This window comes from Ostrinia nubilalis, chromosome 1 (genome assembly GCF_963855985.1).
Source record: "Ostrinia nubilalis chromosome 1, ilOstNubi1.1, whole genome shotgun sequence".
In the NCBI taxonomy this organism is placed as follows: domain Eukaryota; kingdom Metazoa; phylum Arthropoda; class Insecta; order Lepidoptera; family Crambidae; genus Ostrinia; species Ostrinia nubilalis.
Window position 1 is genome coordinate 10112089 of NC_087088.1, and position 17862 is coordinate 10129950.

A 17862-nucleotide genomic window follows, 5' to 3' on the forward strand; every position below is an offset into this window, starting at 1 on the left:
TGTCTTCTAACACCACTAGTTTAGTAGATAGTTTAACGGCAACGATCATAAATTAAGTCTCTCAATCTCTGTTCCATTTAGATATATTGTGTCACATGTTAAAAAAAGGATGAAATTAAAAAGGCGAACTGGATTTTCTATGTTAAGATTGAAGGCAAGAAGTAGGTTAAAGTAAAATAGAGTTTTTAAGAATTAAATGAACTTGGTATCCTGTGCACAGAAACCAATTGAACAGCCCTAGCTTCTATCTTCAAACAAAGTTCGTACGACGATCGATGTTCGTAATCCGGTACCAAAATTTTAGAATAGAAAGGTACCTATATGAAATCAGAATCTATCCACACAGTTGAATATATGGAAATAATGTGTTGTTGCAAGTTTAATAGGCCAAGTAACAATGTTGCCGAGAGCGTTCGCGAACAAGCAAGCTATTATTACAATTCCAAAGTATCAAACAGGAGTTATTGACCCTTAACACGTAACAAGTGCGGGCACTGCACGATCTGAACGATTATGTATTGCAAAAGAATATTCATCAGAAACAGAAAATGGTCACGGATTCAGAACATGAAATAGAAAGTCAGTTGCAATCAGTGTTCGCCATGCGGGGCGTCTGTCAATCGACAGTAATATCTTTTTTGGATCGAGCAAGTTTGATCGCCGTAACCTCAGCTGAGGCTCGTAATGACCTGTTATGAAGATCATGACTAGGAAATATTTGATATCAGGCCTCACTCCCGCTTATGGTCATGTGTCGCGAGGTGATTGATGCGTCTGCCTCTTTTTTTCCACCGCGTGATTAACTTACCGTCCGAAAATATTCTTGCAAAACATCAATAAAGCTAGATAAGATGACATATTGAGCAATAAATAGTGTTAATGCCCATCTATTTCAGTTGAACCAGCCAATTCGGTATGATAAATGAATTCCGGTTTTTATATCGATAGAATTAATGTACCAGTGTAGGCAGGTATACTGTTAGTTTAATCATAAAATAGTAATAGTTTCAAGTGTTAAAATGCCAACTAAAACTTACATTTAACAAAATTACTATTGACTTGACCTTACTACTAAAAGTTCCTACTACTTACTTTTCTAACTTGGATGTAGCTACGACCACGGCAGTATATACCATTTAGGTAAAAGCGAATTAAAAACTCATAACTCATCATATTCAGGTAGCTCGTTCTCTGGGAAACTAGAAAGTTAAAAGCTAACTTATTTTGCACTGGGAATTGTATGTAGTGAGCGTGCAAAGTTTCATCTTTATGGGTCGACTCTCGTCGGCGAAGACAAATAGAAAATGTATATGCTCACAGATAACCCATACAAAACGCCGTGTTTGATTAATTGCGACATCAAAAAATGTTTGCCATAACACTATTTCATAAAACCACTTTCTTGTCATTGAAAATAAAGTGCTAAGTTAAGTGATTAATAAGGCAAATTTATTGAGGATGTGTATCAGACTTATCAGTTTACTTTTACTAAAAGTGTAAAATTAGGTACTATTCGTGTTCATTAGTCTCTAATATATTTGCATGAACTAGAAAAATCAAATCAGAAAACAGCTATTTGTTTATTAAGAGTAGACCATGCTCCGGGCTATGATAATGACAGGCGTCCTGTTTTACACAAAAGAGCAAAAGTTATCGATTAATCGCTTTCTCCAAGAATGTTCGTAATGATGGTAAAAGCGAGCGGGTTTCGCACATAACATAGGTTAGGCAGTGATACTCGTTCTGTGTTACAGTTCCACTAACTCTTTGCTAACGGCTAATTCATTGGCTGCGGTTTGCTCAAACTTGTTCGCTCGCGCCGCTGCCGTGTGAATACATACTTAACGACTGCATACTAAATTCGACATTTCTAATTGCTCCCGTGTTACACCCACGGAACCAACGGTACTCATTTAACATCCATAATAACTATTATCATTTCTTGCCATCTACATTCAATTGTTTTGTTTATCAAACTCTCTCGCGACAGTCGTCAGAGATTATGAATGAGCACTTGATAGTTGAGAACGCTTTGAATCTTAGGAATGACAAGCCGATATTAGTGACTAAGATAATGTTTCTAAAGATGTTCCATCTAAATTAGAGTGGGGTATTGTTTGAATGGCCCAAATAGGCCAGGAGACTTTCAAGCCACTTGATTCAAGAACACAGTCTTCTGTTTGAATGAAGCTTTTGAATGTATTGTAGGTATATTTTTATGTGAAACATCGTCAACTTATTTACGTGATTAATATGATACGTTTACGATACGATGTTCTTCTTGAACAATCTTTTAAAAAAACTTGAATAAAACCGTTGCTTTCCATCTTTGGCATTATAAAAGCTCTCTATTTAGTTTAAAGTTTCCTAAAAAACACGAATAGGTATAATATAGTTACAGTTACATTTTTGCATCTACATATTACTTAACAGGTGTTAAAAGTGGAATAAAGCATCTAATGGCATTTTAAGTCTTATTCGAAAGTGCTGTAGCATATTTTGATATCACCGAATTAAAATTTTTGATTGAAGAGGAAGATCGACCTTTTATCTTGTACCGATTATTTTGTCAGTTAATTAGAGTTATGCCTTATTAACATTTGAAATTGTATGAAGTTCATTACAGTATAATCAAGAAATGTGGGCGTAACACACTAGTGATTAATTATAGCTGAAAGATATCTGGTGAATGCGGTTGCATTAATTACCGCAATGCGCTAGTCGTTAGCCAGTTTTAGGCAATCCCTGTAGGACCGGCTACTATATTGTGCCACTAAAGTAGGCAAGTGTAATGGCCCCAGAAAACTTTAGTTTAATTACAGTACATTAGACTCTGGTCATGAAAGCGGACGAAAAGTTTAAAAATAAGAAAATTAAGTAAAGATTTGGATTGATGGTCCAAAGTTTGACAATAACTGATGAAGTCCTTGATCGAGAGAGACATTTGTGCCACTATTTTTTGTAATGTTGTAGATATTTTTATACTGTCTGTGTTAAGTTTTGATTAATTAACAATTAAGGTTAACATTTGCAAAAAGTGAGTGATTAGGCAATCTTCATAAAATTAACATCAATTACTAATAAATGAAGTTGCCAAGGTCGTCGGTTATTTTTTTCCAAATGCATTTTAATGCCATTAATTCAGTTTTAAAGGCTTCAATCAGAATCAGGCTATTGACTTCATTCCATTACTAAAAATAAGGAGTTCCTGAGTAACTCTGACGAAAAAGCAAATTCCAAATACTTTAAAAGGCAAACCATACTAAAAAGACTCGAAAATGCTGCAGTAAATGCAGTTGTAAGTTATTTCGTATAACGTTAGGTGTCGTAAATACATGTGACACTAAAAGGAAGATTCCGTTCTCGGAAACAAAAATTTAAATTGGTATTTGGTACAATATTTGCCATGTTTATATGATGTAGTAGAAGTGCGTTGGTATTGCATTTTGCATTATAACTTTGACATTATTTGTACTAAACTTACGATTGCCCCGATCTTGATCGACCTATACAGGGTGGAATTTTGTAATGCCACCTGGAGGGAAAGTACTCTTAATACTGCAGATAGAAAATTTTACTGAAAGAAAACATTCCTTTATTTTTGAAAAGAAAGAGAACTGCATTCATAGATTTTCAATTTTTTTTCGAAAATTCACTATCATAACAATTTTCTGTATACATAATTACGAAAATAATTTAAGATTTTATGGATTTCCTTTCATTTGATTTATCAAGTTTGTTGGAGAGATTTCATCCTTATACTTGACCCTAACGATCGATGCAATAAAAATACAGGGTGTAATTTTTAACAGATTTTAGTTGGTTCGATTCCCGGGTGTGGCAAGCAAATTTTTGGAAATCTTTGAATGCAGTTATATTTCTTTTCAAAAATAAAGGAATGTTTTCTTTGAGAAATTTTTTCTATCTACAATATTAAGAGTACTTTCCCTCCAGGTGGCATTACAAAATTCCACCCTGTATGTATCCTGAAAATAAATAAATGTTTATAAAAGGAAACTCGGTAAAAAACAAGCAGAAAGATAAATGTCATTATTTTTAGAAATACTAAATAGCAATCAATTTTAATTTCTCAAATTAAGAAATGTAACCTAGTAAGTATTTTTTAATGAAGATATTGCTATTTTGCAAGAAACTTGCAAGAGTATTAGTAAGTAATGTACGACATAGGTTAAGGATCTTGTGAAACAACTATGACTGTGACTATGACTCTACTTGTATTTCGATATAACTACCTAATAAGCAATTGACCGACTTTTCTCAGGTTTTAATAACGTCACAAATGTATTCGTGAAATGACTTTTGAGAATCCGATGTCAGAGGTCATTTTGGGTGTATTGGTTAATCGCCAACTGATCATTAGATATGGATTCGATTATATCACAAGCTCAACCGTCGGGGAATCTTAACGAGCGTTGCCGACTGATTTGCGTCGGTTCTACATTTTGATCATAACCACTTGTTTTTGTGCATAGACGCTGGTAATGTTCACGAAATGATCCACTTAATGGCATCTGAAAGAGAAAACATAACCATTAACGAATGCGGGACAATGGCAATGTGAACTTTCGGTGTTTTCAATCGATGGGTTGATAAAATTTAATACGTGTAATTTAAAGTGAATGATCGTTATACTAATATTGTTCTGTGCCAGAATGCGGCTGGGCGTGGCCGTTGCATTTAACCTATTAGAGCGCGGTTTTGTTTCTTATTAACGTGCAAGTCACTGCGGGCAAGGTGACGAAGCAGTGCTCGAGGTCGCACATTCATGTGTGCTCTGTAACGGGCCATCTTCTTAGTTTTCGAAGCATTCTGTGTGAGTACGCGTTCTAATTTATACGTATACTGTCTCTACATTCGGACAAATCTTTACGAGTAGTTCGTGTTTGATCAATTTCAAAAGCGCTTCTAATGCCGATATTGCTTTCGCAAATGAAACTGCGATTTAATTACACGGAATTTGCACACTCATTTCAGTGATATTTCAAAAATAGCCTAAACCTAGAGTTTCTGTCTTGCATCGCCTCGCTTACAATCTTGATCAAGAACGATTTCTTGCGGTTGCATGTTAAATCATGGGCGCTCAAAGTTTTAGACGTTATCTTACATTATTGGTGGCTTAGATTATCTGGTATTAAGTAGGTTGACTGGTCTGATCTCCGCGTGTATTGTCGGCTCGGCGATGCTCGGCCGCGGGTAACGGTATATTCGCCGCAGCCATCGGCCCTGCAGCTCTCGAGCGATGTCTCTGCAATCCAATACATCTAATACTGTTACTAAATTTATGTTTTCTTTCTATACATACTTTCACTCATGTATGATGATAATCACCAGTATCTATCACTGCAACGATGCCGATATTATTTTCTTAACCACTTAACACACATTTAGCAACGGAATGAAAAACATTATTTGAAACAAAATAAAGTGTTTTGTGATTGTAACGATACCAAATTATATCTATTCATCGTAGAACCGTTATTGATGTTCCTATCTCATTCATTACAAAGATTTAAAAATAATAATGATTGCAATTAAAGTAACTATAATTTTCATTAATCGCCGAAGTGAAAAGATAATGTTATTGCAGAAATGCGGCTGCTAATAACGAAGTAAACTTACTTGAGCATTCGTTTAATTAACGGCAATCGATGTTTTTACAATGTAAGGAATTTCTTAGGGTTGGGCGTTTTTAATGCGCGTTTAAATGACATTGGGAACTTTTTGCCCCACTTTTCGAAAAGTAGCGGACACAAACGAAACCTATCACAGATGATACATACTAATATCCAATGAATTTCTGTGCATTTTTTTTTCTCTCTTATATGGGAATATTGAGAAAATGAAGTTTTAATATTTTATTTTATTTTACATTTAGGTAACATTTTTGACGACCTCCGTGGCGGAGAGAACACCGGTTTTCAAGGTGTGCCGGGCCAATCCTGAGGTCCCGGGTTCGATTCTCGGCCGGGACAATATAGAAAACGATCTTTTCACATTGTCTCTGGTTTGGGTGTGCTGTGGTTCGTCGTTCCCGATTTCCATAACACAAATGCCTTAGCTACTTATTTTGGGTTGGAGTAATATATGAGATGTTGTCTAATATTAATTTAAGTATTTATAATATTTTATTTATATTTTTTATTTATTTATATTATTTTATTTACTTTTATTGGTTACTCTGCAATGCCAAACAACATAACATGTAAAAATATCAAATCATTTTAGACAAATATATTTTCAACTTAGACTCGTCATATCTCAGAATTCCCATAAGTCACAACATAGCGCTTTAAGTGAATATACCTACAAGTATAAAGCTTTGAAATAAAATACGTTTCATCTTTGTTCGCCGTGGGGCATTTTCTCATATTAAAGTTCCCAATGTCCTTTATGGCCTGTCCTATGGTGTTGTCAGAATCTTGTCAAGCGGACGCGCGCTTATGATCCCGAATACCAACCATAAGCCAGATAACGAACATACTGACTGACCCAAATTGGTTCGTGTGGACGTGCATGAAAATGTATATGGGCATTGGGCACTTAAGAGATTATTTGTTGAAACGAGTACACACCTACTTTTTTAAGTAGGTGTGTACTCGTTTCAACTTAAAATAATTGACTGTTGTAGAGCTTGCGCTTCAAATGACGCCCAGTTTGTATACCGCCTTACACGAGGGCGGAAGTCGCTGGGGCGCCTTGATCTTCTACAATTTACGTTCCGTGTGTGTCACACACTTCAAGAATGTCATAATACAAATTTTCTTTGAATTAGAGACTGTTCCTAATTCCTCGCGGTAGATATACTACATTGCTATTGTTATGGAAATAACGTTCTGGCATAAAAACTAGTCACCAGTCAAACAACAATACCTACTGACTGACTAGTAACTGACATTAGGACTTGTATTAATATGTATTAAACTTTTTGCACGTAGTTTACGACCATGTCTTTGGTTTCCATAAATAAATCTCTACCGGTTACAACCAGGGTTAGAAGGTAGTATTCATGAATAAAAATGAATTTCTCTATAGTTGTTCTGTTAACTTTTACAACATTGCAATTAAAATGGATACCGTGCGCGTAGATAATGATTGAAAGTTGGCATACAATGCAATGAAAAGCGCGTGGGTATCGTCTGCAAACATTACTCGTCTAGGAAATATCGCGAAGTGACGTTGCGGTGACAATGGCACGTTTGACCCTATTCGCACGCTCGTCCCTGTCTCCATTATCGACTTATTCACTGCCCTGTTTATAACAGGGGCTATTTAGTTATTTACACATTCGGAGTGGCTCAAGCGGCAGGCGGCCGCTAGTGGTAACCCAATTAGTTTATATTCTCGTTCATCTAGCCATAACAGGGGAGCTGTAAAAATCTGATACAACCAGTGTAACAGGCCTAAGGTAGACCTTGCGGACACAACTTATTGTAATGCAAAAAGTCACTGCCACGTCTTAACATAAATTTAATGCGTCTATTGAAAACAGACAAGTTTATATAAACAAACAGAAATATCTTTATTGCGTTTTAAAATGTTCAGGATTGAAATGTAGAGTGCTCGCGAACGATGTCAAAGAACGTGTAATGCCAAATAAGTTCTAGATTCAAGGTAAAACATGTTGCAAAATATGCAAATTCACATAAATTCTCTCCGCAATAGTCGTCTAGATGTTAACGTAAACCCGTCTCGTATAGTTTATTTGAACGGGTTGTGTAGTTATAAAATTGAGATCAATCTGTATGGCGCATACAAATAAAGCGTGTTCGTTAGTGGCTGCCTTATATTATGTGAGGGCATACGTGTACGGACAGGCTGCAGATAATGAGCCCTGCGCGGTTCTGCGAAGTGTCGCGCTAACGGGACCGCTCGTCCCGGCCGCGCCACCCGCAACCCCCTACGAGACCAGACACCCACGTATTTTATTATCTCATTATATTTGATCGTCATCTCCCACAATTATAGACCAATGCCTTATTTACGACAGAGGCTGCGGCCTAATGAATTCACACATTTAATTACCAGTCCACGAACGGTTAACGTCCAGTTGAAAGGTTTTTTGTAGGTTAATACGATGTCAACTACGAGTCATCGTACAGAGATGATAAATTAGTAAAAAACTTGACCGGCTTCTCGCCAATGTATGGATGTAGAATAATCACATATTAATTACTACAAAACAATATTTGTGTTTGTGTGATGTTCTTTTTATCCAGAGAACAAGACTGTCCAGTCTCTGTGGGAAATAATTCACGGGTTTTTTGTTCTGTGTTTGTGTTGATATAAATAAACTGGTTAGCATACCGAACGCTTTAATGGTGTGCTCGTGTGGGAGGACTCTTCTTATGAATTTAGTCAGTCAATACTAGAGCAAACAAGTTTTTCGATTGCCAACGAAAGGTTTTTAAACTGTTTCTGTCTGCTTAGTTGAACTGTTATTATCTGTTTATGCTAATACGCTGTAATAATTATGTTCGAGCCGGGTTGTTACTCAACTACTCTTATTAAAATGAGCAACGTCGAAATCAATACGTTGATTAAATGAAGGTGAAATCAATTAGTAATAATAAGTCGAGAGAAATCTATCGAAGCATGCATTGCCTTTCATGGCCTCAAAACTATTGGAACAAAAGGGAAGGTTGCATTTGCACTGGATCGTAAATACCGGTTTTGCTAAAGGTTTAGGTGATCTGGTAGCTCGATGTAACTGAATAGCGACGTGAAGGTTTTCCGGAGAGTGACGGGCGCGGGTCCGTGCGCCGGCGCCGAGGAAAGAGGGCCGCGGGGAGTCACGACGCGCTCCGCCTGGCTAGCCTAGGCCTCGCTACAACTTGCCTTTCGCGGATCGCTTTGTCTTTTTTGCCGATCACAAGTTTCAAGTCTATAAACGCTCGCAAACCACTTTAAAGTCCGATGAGCAACTTGTAGAAGGCCGGTCACTGATTCTAATGTGCCTGAAATAACCTTCGTTATAAAAACGATCGATTTGTTAAAAACAGGTTGTGCATCAAGATTTTGGTGAAGCTGTTGACATTCTTAATACTAGCTGCGATGCCGGCGGCGGACCCTGACATTTCGATGAGGCGCCCGATGACCTGCATTCGAAGTTATTCGCTGTAAAATGTTTCCGAATACATTCCATTAATGTTTAGTGCGCATTTTTGTTTTAATTGAATGACTGCTTTGCGCAACGTAAAATTGTTTTAAATATCGCTGCCCAGTTTGATTCTAAATTCATATTACCTATCTAATTTAATTAACTATTTATTTTAATAGAGATTATGAATAATTAAGAATCAAACGAACTTACCTGTGATGTTTGATATCTAATTATACGAGTGTCTTGACCGAAGATGATTACGTTTTACATGCAGCAGTACCTGGGATGATGCCGTCCTTATCACACTTTTAGAGAATATTTATTTAAAAATATAAGTTTTAAATATAATAAAGTACGTGTTTTGACACCTCAGCACCGTAGTACATTCCGCGGTCCGCCATATTTCTTGTCATTATTTTAGAGCAAATTTTTTCGATCGGTTAAGGGTAATTATTCTCGGGTGAGGTGGGACTGTAATCATCTTCGGTCAAGACACTCGTATAATTAGATATCAAACATCACAGGTAAGTTCGTTTGATTCTTAATTATACTTCGTATCTCTCCCGAAGATGATTACGTTTTACATGCAGATGTTTAGAGCATCGAAAAAATTACAACCGTAGAAACTATTAAGTTGTTCAAGGTATTTTAGTTAATAAACAAAACATTGTTTACTTTTGTAATAATTAATGATGGTTTTGAAACGAACAGTTAGCAAAATCACAATCACACAAAAAGTTAAATTAAGTAAGTTTCTAGTCTAATATTTAAGAAATGCCTACTTGACAGGATTCGGTCCACCAGCTTGCAAGCGTTACGAATGACTTACAAATTTTAAATTATTTATTATTATTATTAAATTAACGCCAGCCCGGTGGGCGCAGACGTAGCCCGAATGGCGGGTATTATGAGCGCTATAAAAATCGATATTATCAAATTTGAAGTTCTACTGAGTTACCACTTTTTAAGTGGTTTTTGGTAACTGACAAAAAGATTATCATCTGTGCGTATACCAATAGTCCTGTCAATGTAAAATTTAAGTGTTGAGGCAGTGCAAGGTTTTCCATAATGTACGGTAATATATAGGTACAATAATAAATGGTTGATAAAATTAATCGAGACCGGTTTTAATGTTTTCATCAATTTCATACCTACTTTAATTTATATTTAGTCTGGATACTATGAAATATTATTAGTAATATTATTAGATAAACTCGGAGTATTCATTATCTGTGCAGAAACCAGAACTAGAAGAGTTATACACTTAACTGTAAATTTTTTCAGGGAAATGATAATTTAATACCAAGTAGTGTCATATTTAGGCGGTCTGAGGCGAAACACGCTTTTGATAAAACTTTTGATACAGTCATTAGTAGCAATATAATAATAACAGTATAGATAAAGTCAAACGGTAACCATTGAGAGTACTGTACTGTAACTAACACCAGAATAATTGAATTTGTCCGTTGAGTATTCCAATAAATGAGCTGAATTTGAATTACAACCATGATTTTAGACCTGAAGTATATTGTATGTACTATGTGAGAAAGATGTCATTAACATATCCGGAGAATTAGTAGGTGCGCCCCGCGTCAACAGCGATTGCCTGATAAGTTGCCGACCATCAGGGTTAAATCCGCATGGAGAAGATGATCAACTCTGAAGGGCGAACACAACAGATTTTTGTTAGGTTCGAAAAGTATGACTTTTGAAACGAGGAGCTTTGACCACAATAGGTACCACGGTAGTATAGGTCAGAATGGTACTACTACAATGCCCTTAGCGCCATTCTTTTTTGTTTTGTATAAAACTTTTTAGAGTTACATTAAATGTGAAAGTATCAATAACTTCGGAAATAGGGTCTAACTCCCAAGATGCATTCGTAGAACATTGGTGATTTTGAATAGTAAATGTACTTGCAAATAAGACGAATTCTGAAATACCAAAATGTAATTTCTGTAAATGCGTAGTCTGCTAAATTCATAGTACGTGTCTATATTTGATTGACTAGATTCGAAATCTGTGACCACGTTTTCACACCCAACCACACAAATTCCATAACTCTCGAGCAATATTATTTAAATTTGTGTGCTGTATACTACCCCTTTTCTTTATTAGGCAATAACCGTTGTATTGTCTATTCTTAATAAGTAGGTGAGATGCAAATGTTTCAAGATCATAGAGTGTTCAAATCATAGAGATCAAATTCCAGGGTATTTAAATGTAAAAATAACTGTAACTGGGACCAATTTCCGATGGCTGTTACACGTTGCGCGATTGCGGTTGAGGTTGACCAGTGGTTGAGGCATCGAAACAAATCATTTGATTGCACGGTACATGATGTGCTGTGTCAATGTAATCTCTCCAGTCTCCACTATGCTAAATTATGTTTTAAATACTTGGCAGATGCATTATAATGTTTATTGTAGTTATTTGAGTAATTGAGTGCCAAGATGTTTTTCCCGGTAACTTCGTGTACATCCAGCCGTAATTTTAACGGCGGGGCACGCAACCCCAAGAATGAAGCAAATTACTCGAATGATATTTTTTGTAGTTTTTAGCATTACTAGTGTATTGCACTTTTGTTAAGTTAAATTCATTTCTATCGTATTAAATGTAACATTATTATTTTTATTGGATAAAAATTATTTTGTCCTCCTACCCTAGTTGCTCTTATAAATCTCCCGTTGTTTGAATATTATTCCAGCATTCTGACCGTTCCAATACACAAATTGGTACAGGTATTGGTACAGATAGATGGCCGAGTGATTGCAAAATGTGTAAAACTGGTTTTAATAATTTTGTAAAGACAAAAGGCACCGTGCGGATGTAAGACAAAAACGATCGATCACGAAGAAATTCAAACAACTGAATATTAAAGTGCTTGGAGTTCCATGACAAACGAAGCCAAATTCATCCATTTTCTGCAATTGGTAATAAAAGATAGGAGTCTTTCAAATCTAAGGTTTCCACATAATAAAATATATTGTTATCTAATGAATAATGTAAAGTCAGTGGTAGTATTGCATTTTAAAATAGTTAATAAATTAATTAATTTATTTAATTCCTTTAAATTTAGAATAAAATCTATGTCTGCAATTTGGTTTTTGTACAGTTGTCGAATATACCTACTACTCCCCTCAGGTGTAGTATGTGACCTACATTGGGGTACTCCAACTTGGCATGGATAAGTATAACATGGAATTTTATAACCCTGATCCAGGACAAAATAGTAGTATCATTTAATTTTGTTATGTTAGGTAAGCCATTTATTTTAGTAGTATTTAAGTCTACCAGCTACTAGCACCTTGGTGCCTATCTGCTGAAGAAAATTATCATCTCCGATTCGGTTGATGATAGTTGGGTCTCGGGCTAGCCGGAGACGGCCCCGCGGCGCAGGCGGCGGCGGCGGAGCCGGCGGCTGCTGGGCTGGCCGGGGTTCCCTCGCTGCTCAGCGGCTGCCGCTCACAATACCCCCCTTGCGTTTAAAGTCTGATGAGTTGTAGACGTGCTGGGCTGGTATTACTGAATTATATTAGTCATAGATCATTTCGAGTGGTCTGATAAATCTGAACCAAACAAGAGATTCGTTTTAATTTCTTTTATGATATCTCTTTTTTTGCTTGCTAATGGAATTTGTGATAGCGTATCTTCTTGACATTGATTCTCTAATGAGTGTCATAAAGTAACCGCCAGCATCGCTCAAGGTTTTATAATTCCTTACGGAATATAATTCCATTTGTGACATAGCTAGGTCATCAAATCATATTGAAGGCTCGGTTAAATCAGTCGCAATAAGGATGCGTACAGCAAACAGAAGCAGAATCAGATGTTCAGTTGTATTGCTGCCTTTGTTGAAGTAATTATTATGCGCAATTTTTAGAAAGTAAATAATGTTTCATCAAGTCCTTTTTATTTGTAGGTAGGTAATCCATTAATCAATATTTTCCAACCTGTTGCTAGATCCTTGTGAAAATCTTTGAAAGGCGTTGTCTTGAAAAATACCCGGTATTTTTGTCTGATGTAGGTAATTATTGTATGCTCTTTTAGTGATACTTCACAATGAAGATTTTTGTATTTGATAGGGTAACAAATTATAAAATACCCCATGTATATTGTATATTATATTTATAATTATGTTATACTATTTTACGACGTGTTGATACGTCTACCCACGTTATAAGATAATACGTTAGGAAAATAATCAAAGCAAAATGCAATCAGTTTAAAAATGTCTTATCCACACACGATATACGCCGGGATAATTATTACGCTCAAAGGCAATAAAGCATCCAGACACGATATACGTCGGAATGTTTAATGTATTTTGTAAAACACGATTTTTGTACATGTAGTTTAGTATCCACACACGATATACGCCGGGATAAGCAATAAAGCATCCACACACGATATACGTCGGGATGTTTATGTATTTTATATAACACGATTTTTGTACGTGTAGTTTAGTATCCACACACGATTAAGTCGGGACACAAAGTATTACCACGGAGGGTAGTTAAAAGTATTCATTTTTTTTTAAAAATAGAAATTATTCACATTATTTCATAACAATTTCAAAATACACGATTCACAACTTACCAGAATGTTACCAGACACGATATACGTCGGAATGTTTAATGTATTTTGTAAAACACGATTTTTGTACGTGTAGTTTAGTATCCACACACGATATACGCCGGGATAAGCAATAAACCATCCACACACGATATACGTCGGGATGTTTATGTATTTTATATAACACGATTTTTGTACGTGTAGTTTAGTATCCACACACGATTAAGTCGGGACACAAAGTATTACCACGGAGGGTAGTTAAAAGTATTCATTTTTAAAAAAATAGAAATTATTCACATTATTTCATAACAATTTCAAAATACACGATTCACAACTTACCAGAATGTTTTAAATATGTATGTATGTATGTCTGCAAATCTGCAGTGACTGCACGATGGAGACAACGATGTTTTTTCTGGTTCATCAGATAAAACTATAATTTGTCGTTGTCTATGTACATACGAGGTTTCTTAAGAAACTTTTCACCATATCACTATTATCACCATTACTTGATCGTTTCCTTTATCCCATTTTCACGCTAAGTTATTTTTCTTGAAAAAGTACGTGTGAGTCGGACGAACACCAACACAAGTAATGACAAGAAATATGGCGGACCGCGGAATGTACTACGGTGCTGAGGTGTCAAAACACGTACTTTATTATATTTAAAACTTATATTTTTAAATAAATATTCTCTAAAAGTGTGATAAGGACGGCATCATCCCAGGTACTGCTGCATGTAAAACGTAATCATCTTCGGGAGAGATACGAAGTATAATAACATTTACGGTTGACAAATTAATAACAGTTAACCACAACATGCGTGTGGGCAAGCAGACACAAGACATTAATAACAAATCAATAAATATAATATCTGCTCACGCAGTAGGTATGTCATTTAATAATTTATTTCTTTTTTTATTGCTAACAGAAAAATATTTAATTTAACTTAACTCAGTACCAACAGTTTTTTCCCTAGGAGAAGATGAATATGGACTCATTCTTTGCAGTCACGTCAGCAGAAAGTTAAAGATAAGCCACTCTGTATGTTATGTGATTAAGTGTGTCTGAACACTTTAATTGTTTGTCATAAAAACCGTTTTATAAAATGCATTAACTGTTGTATGCTACAGTTTTAATAATAACATGATGTGGGATGTCTGTGTGACACAGACCGAGAAATAATTATGTAGGTTTACAAATTGATTTGTCTTTTAATTATGATATCTATTTTGGTCACTAATTAGTTGCCTGATGCTTCGTTAATCAACTTACACAATTATTTTTATTTTAAGGTAACATTGGGTACACGTTTATCATGTTTATTAATATAATATGTATAACACGTGTTTCCTGTAAGGTGTCAAGTCCAAGCCAGGTGAAAGGTGAGGACCACATACCATGTTTGTTCTGCGATTTTTCGTAGTTTAGAAGTTATCGTTAATTTTGAAACTTTTATTTTATCTGTTGTTTTATAGGCCATATCAAAACGCAAATATGCTCATCAAAACGAACAAATATTTGAGAGTTCAATAAAAACCCAATCAAGTCGCATGCATATCATCGAAGAGCGTTAATTTATATGGGCAGGTTAATTACGAGTTTTGCTGTTTAAAAATTCATCTGATTAATGAGCTCATTTGCCCCCATAAATATGCCATCTAATGAGATCGGACCCCTTATGTGTGACACGAGTAAATTGATGTGGTTAATGACATGTAATAAGGAGTAATCATTGTCGGACGGAGAAATGCTTAAGACGGTGGCGCTTCAGTAATCGTCGACATTAAAGAAATTGGACACCCAAGAATGTCTGCATAAGCGTCATATAAGCGTTTATAATGTTCGCATTTTAAAATCACGCAAGCAATATCAGTATTATAATATTTAATGTTTTAATTTTTAAGGAGCGAGTCCAATTAAGTGCAAATAATGTAACTTTTAAATACTTTTCTCACTGAGAAAGTCAACAACTTTAAAGAATAATAAATACATGGGAAATGATTTAAAATAACAATGAAGCCTTACTTCTAATTCATAATAAAATGTTTTGTACAAGTTGTACCAACATAAATGACAAAAAATGTCTGGCAACATTACATTGTTTGATTATAAACACTTTAAATGAAATAATTATCTAATAATTGAATGTTACTGAAACACGGTCATAAAACAAGATATCCTATTTGTTTCTCATTTAGTTAAACTAACTCTACTAATAATTACCAATTAATTGGTTGCACGTGTTTTTAGTACAATTAAATAAATTGAAACTATCCACCAATGTAATATTATGTATTAAATATCGATAATTAAGTTTGTATAACTTAAGTTATTTTCTTTGAAAAAAAAATTAGATAAATTAGCTTTAAGCCTCATTAGAAGACTCTCCCAAACAACGTTTTTTTCAATTGTCTTTATTTTTCTCTACAATAGTAGGTACCTACCGATGGTTATAAAAAATACTACACAAATGTACTACACTTTATTCCGCTATTAGTTACTATGAACCTGTCATTTTCTAAGGCCTGGGATTTTGTGGGGTTAACGATTATGTTCAAAGCTCAGTGGAAGTGCTGAGTAGAGGCGGGTGGCGGTGCACTAATCGTCGTTATTAAAGAAATTGGTCACTTAGCTTAAGCTGAATTGCGATAAATCACTAGCCAGCGACGCCGGTGACGCTTATACAGCTACGCCCTGCAAATAAAGCACTGACGCTAATTTTACTTATTATGCCATTGAGGTTTACGTTACAGTGAGTCACTAGGCATAATTTAAATGCATAAACAACGTCCGCAAACAATACTTAAGATATAAATCAAATTAAGCTAATTTTAAAGTGTTTATGTTTGAGCGTTAAACTGGCTATTAGTGGCAATTTACTAATTATATTATTATATCTATAGCTCTACTCTAGGCTTAGACCTCACTCGGATCGGAAATCGATATGTGCTAATAATTTATGTAATTTGTTAAGGGCGTGGTGTGGCACAAATTATTTCCTTTCGAGTTTGAGTAGAGTCGATGACGATTAAGTGTAAGGACATTTTCATAGGCTACACTTTATAGGTATACATCTTTTATCTGTAGAATTAAATTATATAGCTCTAATTAATCTAACGTAAGGCAATCACGGTGCAAAGATAAAGGTACAAGGTACCTACTTACATAGATTATCTCAGATACTTTTTTTCTCCATATTCGTTTGTTATTACGAGTCGAGTTAAATGATTTATCGACATTGAGGATTAAGTGCTCAACAATTTAAACCTAATTGAACTAAACTTTAAGATGTTAGAAATGGATTAACATTATCTGCAATTATATAACTATTTTTACCCATACCTGTATGTGATACTTAAAGCAAATAGGTAAATAATTTGACGTGATTTCAAATAAGACCTAAGTTTTTCTGGTACATAAAGCTACTTACTTTCTAAAAAGTTTTATTACAAGTAGGTAGTGTATTTTCTATATTAAATGTCCTTATTATGCAAGTCACGATTATTTACGAAGGCGTTCAATGCCTGTAATTTAGCTAGCACGCCTATTTCCATTATGTAAATTTTATGCAGGTATTTATTACATATTTGCATTTATTTGTTTCAGGAAACCGATTGCGATAGAAAACGAAACGAAAGATAGAAAAACGTTCGAGAGGAGCTTTTGGGAAGGTAAGTGTTTATTTGCTACGGCAACGCTGAATGATGATTTTATTATTGAGAGTCTGCATTATAGGGCTTACATTATAATAACACTGGGCTCCATAGTTCAGTAGATGAAAAATAATTATCAAGAGAGATTTTGAGATTACCATAAGTTCTGAGTTCATTTTCTAGGCTGACCACACGGCAGTAGGTAGGTGTGGTAGTAGCATTGTATGTTTATAAAGTTACTTCTTGTCCGCAAATAAAATTATGATCTCATGCATGTCGGATTATAAATTCTGACGGGTTATGACCTTTATTGTTACAGTTCACATTAAAGAAAAATACTCAATCATATAATTGTAGCGAAATATCTGTCTGGAATATACAGCGATTCTTTAATTAATAAGTATATCAAAAATTATACTGAAATATACAGGTACCATGTGGATCTTGTAACGCCTGTAAACTTTGGTTAAAAAGTTAAAAACTATACATGAAATAATACTAATCCTATAA

At 35.1% G+C, this 17862-nt stretch overlaps 1 protein-coding gene across 1 annotated transcript in view; it reads left to right on the forward strand.

The window, feature by feature from the left end:
- The window catches only part of LOC135071858 (uncharacterized), a 51792-nt gene that overhangs the window by 16500 nt on the left and 17430 nt on the right, over positions 1-17862 (forward strand). The window contains exon 3 of the mRNA XM_063965699.1: positions 17306-17370. Within this exon, the coding sequence (XP_063821769.1) occupies positions 17306-17370 (65 nt within the window). The remainder of the gene's footprint in view (positions 1-17305; positions 17371-17862) is intronic.